The sequence below is a fragment of the Callorhinus ursinus genome, unplaced genomic scaffold, assembly GCF_003265705.2.
Source record: "Callorhinus ursinus isolate GAN/ISIS: 27379988/994484 unplaced genomic scaffold, GSC_fseal_2.0 scaffold837, whole genome shotgun sequence".
Taxonomy (NCBI): Eukaryota; Metazoa; Chordata; class Mammalia; order Carnivora; family Otariidae; genus Callorhinus; species Callorhinus ursinus.
In genome coordinates this window covers 6,169-16,202 of record NW_027397892.1, presented here as the reverse complement: position 1 = coordinate 16,202, position 10,034 = coordinate 6,169, and the positions used below count along the sequence as shown (strand labels likewise).

The window sequence follows — 10,034 nt, the reverse complement described above, 5'->3', positions numbered from 1 at the left end:
GGGTGTTCCGTGATCCATGGGAGAGTCCTGCACACCCAGGACACATAGTCTTATTCTCGGTGCTAGCAAAGCAGCATGGACTCACCATCTTCTCATTTGTCTGTTCCTTCATCACTCACTCCTTCATTTGCTTATTCATTCATTCACTCTCTCAAGCGGATACTTGAGTAGTTATTCAGGGCATGCTCTCTGCAAGGCCAACATAGGACATGGAGGGGCCAAGAGACCGGGCTGCTGGGGAAGGCACAGGCCTGCTCATCCCCTCGCTCATGGTGAGTGCTCAACAGACATGAATGTGAATGAACAGTGCATCAGTAAACGGATGGGCATCCATCCCTTCCAACGCTCAAAGGGAATGAGAAGACTGTGAAGATGGGGTGTAGCCACTTCCCACCTCCTCTCTCTGAGGCTCCCAGCTTGCCCATGTCCCCCTCGCACAGCTCTGTGTTTGGTCACCCCTTGCGTGGTAGAGGCCTGGAGGAGATGGTCAGTGTCTTCGTGGGGAGGACCCTACTGCCCACAGTTTTTCCCTAAATTGGAGCTCAGCAAGGGGATTGCTCCCAGAGCTCTCTGACCCTCAAGCCCCTGGGAGCTTGGCTGGGCTCCCCCTCCCTCCTCTCATCCAGCCTTCCTGGAGCCCTTACCCCAACATATGAGGATCCAGAAGATGCTGTATGAGACCTTTCCCAGGCTGGGCAATTCCTGAAACCACTGGTAGCATCAGCAACCCTAGGGCATTTCCATTCCTGTAGTGTCTCTTGGTGTTTTCCACTGTAGTGAAAACTGAATAATTTTCACACAGTGCAGAACAAGCATGGCTTTTATTTATGTTTCATTGTGTAGGTGACCGTTTTTGTGGTCTCGGAGAGTCCTGTCATTTTGCTGATGCGTCAGCACATCGGCCCTGCAGTACCCAGTCTCATTCTGACTCAGGGGTATGTGTGGGTTCTCTGGTCAGGAGGGCCCAGTCAGGTCAGAGAGCAGGAGAGACTCCAAGTGAGGCAGGCTTGAGGCTCATTCTAGGAGGGTCATCTGCACTGTGGTCTCAAGAGATGCTGCTGTTTGTGGGCACATTGTTTCTAGTATATGTGCTGCCGAAGGGAGCACCGGGCACGTTGTTTCTACAGGGTGTGTTGCAGGGAAGCAGAGATGCTGTATGGGCAGTATGTCCATATGTGCAGGACAAAGGCAAGTCAGTGCAGGCCTGTGAGAGGGGAGGACTTCCCCCAAATCTTTATGAACTGTAGACCCAAGTCTTCCCCTAGTCCAGCCACAGGTGGAGCAGAATTTGGACATACAGGAAATGGACTTGGGCCAGACTGTGGTTTTGTGATGGTGCACAGGGGGCTCAGACTGTTTCCCAAATCCAGAGTTCTGAAAATGGAGCCTCTGGAAGGCAGGGGCCATTGGGAGTGGGGTAAAGAAAGTGCTGTGGAAGAGTAGACAGCAAATATAAGCGTCACCCCAGAGGTGGCATCTGTGAAATAGCACACAAGACCATTGTCAAAAAGTAGCAAAAATGTGACCCGCAACTAACACTCAGACTTGCTGCTCCCACATGTGGCATGGGCTGAAAACATAGCCTGCCTCCAGATGGCAGGGGATAGGGGAAGGCCCAGCAGAGACAGCTGAGGAGACTGAGTCCTGGGCACAGGACCGAGGGTGCTTTGAGCCCTTCCTAGCCTCCATGGCAGATGTAGGGATATGGTCCGCTTTATATCCCAGGTGGCCACTCTGCTGTCTCCTCGTTCTTGGAGAGACTTAAGAACAACAAAACTTTGTGAAATTTCCCAAGCTTTCATATGTGTGTATGGCTCTGTGGGTGTGTGCACAAGTGTACACACGTGTGCGTGTTGCATATGTACACGGGTGTGTTTGTGTGCACATGTGGCATGCGTATATGCATGTGTGCAGCAGACATGCATGCGTGCATGTGCGCACACGCACATGGTTTGATTATACGCGTACGAGTGTGCACAGGTGATTGTGCAAATATGAGTGCAGTTCATGTGTGTGAATGTGTAGCAGACATACATGTGTGCATGTGCACACACGCACATCGTTTGTGTGTATGCGTACACATGTGCACATGTGATTGCAGATGTGTGAATGCAGTGCATGCGTGCACGTGTGTGTGCATGGGTGTACATGCACATGGTTTGTGTGTATACGTACGAGCGTGCACACATGATGGTGTGAAAATGTGAGTGCAGTGCATGCGTGCACATGCGTGCTTGTGTGCACGTGTGTGTGAATGTGCAGCAGACCGACATGTCTGCATGTGCGCATACACACATGGTTTGTGTGTATCCGTACGCACGTGCACACGTGATTGTGTGCAAATGTGTGAGTGCAGTGCATGTGTGCACGTGTGTGTGAATGCACATGCACATGGGTGTACACGGGCATGCATGCCTGTGTGTGCACATGTGTGTGAACGCAGGTGTGCATGGGTATGTATGTGCACATGTTTGTGCACACATGCCTGCTGTGGGGAGATGAAGAAGGCGTGGGGTTGTTGCTTTCTGGTGCCGCCTTCTCCCTCCTTCCCTGTTGCCTCACTTGGTGAAGGGTAGAGAGTCAAGAGGAGAATCACAATCACACCTGTAAGCGAACTGTCTACTCATCTTTTTGTTCATCCATCTTCCCAGTCAAAATTCCTGAGCATCTGCCCTGTGCTGGGGACCAAGGGTGCGTAGGTGAGGCAAGCACGTGCTCTCGGGATGCTGAGTCCAACGGGGCTATGGAAGAACAGAGGAGCCATAGTGTGAGTCTGGGGTGTTTGTGGAGGCAGAAACCCCATCTGGCCGGTGAGTCAGAGGAGGTGGCATTTGAGCCAAACTGAAGAGGGCAGGATGGATTGAGCTCTAGAGAAGAGGTTGGGGCCGGGGCTGAAGGGAAGGGGGTCTGATTGTGTCTGATGGAGAAGAGAACGCATTGCAAAGGGGCTGGAAGGGCGGCTGGGACAGGTTGAGAAGGCCTTGAAATTTGAGATAAACAAGGAGCTTTCACTTTGCTTTACAGACAGCAAGGACATTTTTTTGCATTGCAGTGACAGTATGGTGCCCCCACTTTCCATCTGGTGCCATCTGAGGGATTTGATGGTGGAAGAGAGAAGATGCGCCAGGGAACAGGCTGTGAATTGGGTTGGGTGATCATTGGGGCTGGGGGCTTCACCATGCTTCCAGACCCTTCGTCATGATCCTTTAGGTGCAGTGAGTTAGCAAGCACCTTGGGTCAGGCCAAAGTGGGGATTCCTCTTTCTTCCCTCTTTTGCAGAAGTCACTTGGAGCTGACTGGACAGGAAAGAGAAACGTCGGTGTTGGCCAGGGTGCCCAACCTGGGACTAGGGTGTCCATAGCCAGGCCAGCAGACTCCAGGTGATGCAAGAGGTAGAGATGGTCAGGAGAGCCAGGCGTGGGGTCTCCGGAACTCAGGGAGCGAGAGCAGGGGCTGCCAGAGAGGGTGGGCAAACAAGACCCGGGGGGGAAGCGGACTAGTGGTTCCAGTGTGTGCACAGTGGGGGCTTGTGACAGGGGCCAGCACTGGTTCTGTATGGTGTGCCTCCTGCCCACGTGAGGCTCTGGAAATGGTCTTGGGATTGCCCTGCTTCCCGGGGCTTTCTGAGCCCCAGGATCCCCTGCAGGGAGCTGCCTGTCCAGCCACCCAGCTCCTCTTCCTGTTGCAGGCTGGATGGGCGGGCGGGATGGGCTCATCGTGCCTTGGTTGCCATAACCTGTGACATTTCCTTTCCAGTTGCCGGGTTCATTGTAAGGATAGGTACAGTTTGTTACGTTGTATTGTGCCACCCATCGGCTTAGGGAAGACCTGCCCTCGTAGGTTGGCCTACAAGGTTTGTATCTTCAGAGCCTCTCTCTGATATACTCTTCCCTGCCCGAAATGCAAACGCAGCACACACTCCCTGCCTGGTTTGGGAATGAGGACACCTCACCTGTCTTTCCTCTTGCCCTGCCCCACCCCGCACTCCAACCTCCTGGATGCTCTGGTCCCCCATCTGATCTCCCGACCCCTCCCGCTGGCTGGGGAGAGGCAGCCTTCTGAGGCAGTGCACACGAAGCTTGCTGGCTGGGCCTGGAGGGCAGGTGTCAGATGCTGGGTGGGAGCTGGGGGCCAGGCCTTGCCTGTGCCCGAGGAAGCAGCTGTCTTTCCGGCTTTGCCTCCAGGCTCTGCAGGGTGGGCTAATGGTCAGACAGGCTGGAGGCCAAGGCCCCCAGAGGAGGAGCACATGGGCACAAGCAGGCCAGGAGGAGCGGCTCCTCCCAGTCTGAAGAGCCTGACAACCGAGGGGTTTCTAGTCCCCGAGGGAGGCGAGGACAGAGGCAGTGGAGTCCCAAAGACGGGCCCTCCTGCTTCACCTCTGGATCGATCCACTCAGCCAAGGCTGGGAAACCTGGGAGGAGGGCCAGGCCCTGGGGCAGCTGTGCCTGCCAGGAAAAAGCTGTCCCCTTTCTCTCCTGGGTGGCCTGAACCCGACCTCATCTCTGGGACCCCAAGCAGGTCCCATAGGCAGGTGTCCCCAGGGGTGGAGGTGAGGTTGCAGGCCTGGTGGCCTGTCTACCTCGGAAGACACAGTCATCGGCCCCCAGACACCTCCCTGGATCCGGAGCCTTGTCCCGTGTGTTGGGGCCAGCCCTGCCCCTGGTGTGGACAGGAGGGTGCAAGAGTGGCTCCAAGCCACATCCCACCCCAGCTGCCCACCCGCCCCTGTGCCCCCGCACCCCCCCAGTCTCCCATTTCCTGCCCAGCCCTGACTCCCTGCAGCAGCCCCGCCCTGGGCAGCCTCATGCGTCTCTGGGCTTGGAGCAGGACTCACCCATCAAGTTTGTCTCTAGAGCCTCGGGGCTCCCCCAGCTCTAGTTTTCTGGCTTGTTGTATAGTTTTCTCCACTTCTTTAGCCTCTAGGCTAACTTGGAAGCAAAGTGAACGTTACGGAAAGCTATGTTTCTGCCGTGGTTCTCAGGACGGCCTCATCAGTCACGTAATTCTGTCTGCCGGCTCTCCCGGCATGGTGAAACAGCTCTTCTGATTTGGCATTATCTGTGGTTTCTAAAAGTGTAAAATCAGAAGTTGACAACCCAAAGCCGCCCCAATGCAGCCCTTCCTCATCCCTCCATGTTCATTAGCTCAGATGTCACCCCTGCCCCCTGCCCTGCGTGGGGCTGGAGTGTGGAGATGAGGCTGGGAGGGGCAAGGATGGGATCGAGTCAAGCAGAGAAGTCCCTCATTTTACGTATTTTGACTTTTGGCATGTAATATGACGCTGGTTAACTGGATCTGTTTTCTTGTCTGCTTCCTCCCCCCACTCCCCTCCCATCGCACCCCTTCCTGTGGACCCCACCCTGCCTCTGCCTCTCTGGGCCGGGTCTCCAGTGGGCACATCAGTTACAATGACATGTTTGAGATGCTGAAACACATGTCCCCACCCCTGGGGCTGGGGGAGAAATGCCCTGCTCGAGTTGCATACAAGGTAGACCCCGACCCTGCACCCCGAGGCTGGCTGTGCTGGGGCTTGTCTCCTGTCTCCTCTCGGGGCTTGTCCGTCTGTCTGTCTGCCGCTCTGCTGTCTCACTGTTTCTTCCTTTTCTCTGCTCCAGCCATGTCCTCTACCTTACCAGACAGAGGGACACAGATACCATGATGGTGTCTGCACCCGCCCCTTGTGCCCACAGGTCTGCCCCCTCTGAGAGCCCCTGAGAGGCTCAGGAAGACGGAGCCGGAGCCCTCCACCTGCCTTTTTTCCTTTCCTTCTCTTTCCCGGAAATGAAGGGACTGACCACCTTTTTGACAGAAGCTGTTTTTGTTCCGGGCTCAGGACCGCACTCAGCTTCTCTGTCCCATAAGCACCTGATGAGGGTGGAGGTATCCAGCCCTTTGGGTCTGAGCCTGGGGTAACAGGGGCCTGCAGGGCCTCTGGCACTTCTGAGGAACCCCCACTCAGCTCTGCACATGCAGAACTTCCCCAGGTCTGGGCTGCTGTCAGCCTGGGGAGGCAGCATCTCCAGGGCTTTGTAAGTTCCACTGCGGGTAGGAGGCACTGTGGCATTAAGAAGGATAGGATGCCAGGGAGAGGTGTTCTGCTGTCATTCCTGGGCCTTCAGAGACCGCTGCAGGGTAAGGACAGGTAGTCCCATGCTTCCTCCATCGCTGAGGAGCCCAGGAGGCTGAGCGGCAAGGAGGGGGTAAACTGAAGGACATCCCCAGGCCTCCCTCCTTGGGGGGCGAGCAGGTCACATGGCCCAGCCGCAAGCCTGCTCCCACCTGCCCCATGTGCCCTTTGGTGTGTAGGCACCTCCCATCCCTCCAGCACCACCCCCCACCCATCGCCCCACACCGAGAGCCCTCCCGCAGCTCCCATTGCTCCCAGAAAACAGAGCCAGCCTGAATCGTGCGGCTCCACCAGCATGTGTCTGGAGCCTCTCTGCCACCGCCCTCTCTCTGAGCGAGCTTCCCAGCAGAGCTTTCCTCTCTCGTGTTCTGTCCGCGCTGTCTGTCTCTGTGCTCTCAGTCTGGACCTGCCTCTGTCACCTGGCTCAGCACAGCCTTTGGAAGCTAAGTGGCTCCTTCAGGCCAACGGCAGATGCCTCTGCTGTCCTCCTCAGCCCTCCCCTGCGAGGCTGCATGCAAGACTGTAGCTTTGTTCCCAAGAAGGAGAGTTCTGTCCACACTGGTACCTGGGGCCAGGCTGGGCATGCAGAGCTCTGATGGGCTAGCCTTTAGGGCCCCTCCCCAGCTGTGCTGGCCAGTTCCAAGGTTCTGGTCATGAATAGGCCAGGGGAGGTCTCAGGGTGGGTAGGAATGGATGGGCTTGGGGAGCTGGGGAGGGTCCAGGAGATGCTCAGAGTGCTATGACCAGGAGGTCCTAGGCCCAGGGCAGAGATGCCTGTCTGTTTACCCTGGCCTTGTCCTTCTGCCGCTTCCTGAGATCCCTGCCCTTCTAGGGCCTGGACAGGCAGAGGAGAGCCTCTGGTGAAGGTGCCCTGGACAGAGCTCTCTTCTCTTGGAAATCACCTGCTTGCTCCTCTTTCAGGCTGGTACCCGACTCCCTGACTTCCCTAGAGAGGAATCCCTCTGCCTCTTCTGCCATCGGTGCTGGTGTACAGGGACACTGTGCTCTGGAAAGCCAATTTTCCTGGTGTGCATCACAAAGGTGATGTGTGAGGTCCTGGGACCATGATTGGATGTGCCAGGTGGGGCTTCACCAGCATTCAGGGGGGCAGAGTCTGGGCTCATGTCTCTAGCTACCCGGTCTCTACTAGGCTGAGGATTGGATCTAGGGCCCAGACACTGGGGGCAGGGCTGGGGGCAGGGCTGGGGGCCCTCCCTAGAGGGGAAGAGAGGCTGCTGTGTCATGAGATGTGGGCTTGGCAGAGAACAGGCACAACCCAGGGAGGGGCCCTGTGCCCCCTTCTCTAGCTCTGTCTTATGGTAGATGACAAGAGAGTAGTGGGAGAAGACAGGTGGGTAACGGTGCCCCTAGGGCTCTACCTGGTCAGCTAGGTGACCTCCCAGGCTGAGACCGTGCCAGACACACCAAGGGTACTTTTCTTCCTGGATACCACCTAAGTTCTCAGAGCCTCAGGCTCTGGGCAGCTGCTGGCTATACCCGGAGGTCTGTGGTACAGACACACATCTGTCTCCCGCTGTTCTGTCCTTGAAAAATGAGAAGAGGAAAGGGGCTGTTCACCTGATGGGGAAACAGGGAGCAGAGCAGCAGGGCACTGTCCCCAGTCTGGTCCGAAGTACTTTTACTCCTGTGCAATGGCCCTGAGCCTCTCCCCACCAGCCTCCACGCTGGCCCTGTGCAGTACCATCTCTTCTGTGTCCTTCTGACTGGAAGGTGCTGGCTGCCTCTTCCAGGCCCCCTGGCTGGGTGGTGAGAGCCAGAAGCCTTCCTGGGGTGAAGGGATGCCTCACTGGAAGTGGGAGCTCAGAGCTGTGCTCTTGGCTAACCCGCCCCTTGTCTAGTGCCCCAGGCTGCCGGTGGAGATGATGTTGGGTAGAGCTATAAGGACAGGGGTCTTCCCTCCTGTCTGTGGGCCATCCCAGCGTGCCTCAGCCTCAGTTCTGCAGCCCAGATCCCTCCCTCTTCAGCCCAGGACCCACGCCCCTTATTCCAGCCTTGGGCAGGGGTCCTTCTGGCTAAGCATGTGCCTGTTCTTTCAGAGGGATCCAGGCTTCTGGCTTGGTGCTATGCTACAGTCTTTACCTGGACTTCTATTTTTCCGCAGCTAGGAGAAGGAGGGACTGCTCCAATGGGGTGGTATTCCAAGGGTGAGTGTGAATGCTGGCAAAACTCCCAGCCTCCCAACTTTGCCTGGGCACCTGCAGAAGCCACCCCCAGGTGGCGAAGCCCAGCCTCTAGGGGCCTCCAGCAACTTGTAGTCCTGTGGTGGAGGGACCCTGGTAGGCCTGGCCCTGACCTGCTCCCCTTGTCTCTAGCTCCTGGTTCGCATGAACATGCCCATCTCCAATGAGGACATGACCGTCCACTTCACGTCCACGCTGATGGCCCTCATTCGGACGGCACTGGAGATCAAGCTGGCTCCAGGTGAGCAAGGCAGCATCTGGGGAGGGCACCAAGCCAGGACCGGGCTGTCTCAATCCAGAGCCACACCAAGGTGGGTGTGCAGGGAAGCGGGGTGAGGAGGCTTGTCTGGAGGCGACCAAGGACAGCTGCTCATGACGCCTCTGTTGAGTACTGACCTTATCCCCTGATAAACGCCCTGTCTTTGAGCCTTGTAATGATCCCATTTTCATGTGCAGGAGCTGAGGTGCAGGTTAAATGACCTGTCCAGGTTACCCAGAGCATGTGACGGCAGAACATAGGTGCACATGAGTTAGCACCCTTCCAGGGTGCAGCGTCTGTGTGCCTTCTGTCCACTCCCCGTAGTGACCCCGGGCCCTGTCAGGTCCTCTCCTGAGCTAACTGATAGGACTGCATAGCCTGTGCCAAATCTAGGAGAGAATAAACCTCCAGTGTATCCTTTCCACCTTCACCCTCCTGTGAAAATTAGAAAAATTAGAGCCACCAGAGGGGATCTGCACTGTCTCTGCCCCCACAGCACCCTCCTGGCTGCACTCGAGCCCTTGAGCTCAGCCATTTCTTTTGTAGCGGATGAGTCAATGCCAGTCCTGTACCCTGCCCCCCTTGCACTCTAGGTCCCGTTCTCATCATCTACCCAAAGATATCATGCTAGAAATTCTGCACCCTGCTTCTTGCCCTGTCAGTTTTTCCTCCCTATTGGATTCTTTGTATCAACATTTAAACAAGCTATGATCTCTCCCATCTTTAAAAGGTTTTCTTTTCCCTCCATTGGCTTCCCTATGTTTATTCTTCCCCTCCTCGCGACCAACTCCTCGAGAGACTGGTCTGTATTGTCTCTCTGGTCTCTCTAGTTTGGTCTGCAGGTGGGTTTCCACTGCAATGTTGCTGGAGCCGCACTTGCTGAGCTGTTCAGCGACCTCCGTGTGCTCGGTCCTCATTTTACCTAATCCACAGCTCAGCCTTTCCTCCGTGGTGGTGTCCGCCCACGGCTCAGCCTTTCCTCGGTGGTCGTGTCCGCCCGCGCCTCAGCGTTTCCTCCGTGGTCGTGTCCTTCTTTTTGAATCCCTTTGATGTTTCCTGTTCTGTTTTCTCATGTCTCCCACCCTCTGAATGTCACTGTGCCCCTCAGACTGTTCCCTTTGCCACGTTTGTCATTCCACCTATTTTCATGGCTCTAAATACTGGGAATTCCAACTTGGTGTTTTTATTGCAGGCCTCCTCCTGAACTCCAGACCTGCATTCTGCATTCTCATGTGAATTTTTACTGTCTCCACTGGGAGGCCCAGGAAGCATTCCAAAGTTCACTTGCCCAAACTTGATCGCCACGTGTTCCCCATGATCTTTCCCGTCTCCATCAGTGGAAACTCTGTTCTTCCAGTTAGTCACTCAAGACAAAAACCTCTGGAGTCATTCTTACCTCCTCTTTCTTTCTTTCTTTCTTTCTTTCTTTCTTTCTTTCTTTCTTTCT

At 55.9% G+C, this 10,034-nt stretch overlaps 1 protein-coding gene across 1 annotated transcript in view; it reads left to right on the top strand.

Moving 5' to 3' along the window:
* Nucleotides 1-5,385: 5,385 nt before the first annotated feature.
* The window catches only part of LOC141372084 (voltage-dependent N-type calcium channel subunit alpha-1B-like), a gene marked incomplete at its 3' end in the record, with an annotated part of 9,836 nt that continues 5,187 nt past the window's right edge, over nt 5,386-10,034 (top strand). The window contains exons 1-2 of the mRNA XM_073890559.1: nt 5,386-5,488; nt 8,461-8,569. Of these exons, the coding sequence (XP_073746660.1) occupies nt 5,414-5,488; nt 8,461-8,569 (184 nt within the window). The remainder of the gene's footprint in view (nt 5,489-8,460; nt 8,570-10,034) is intronic.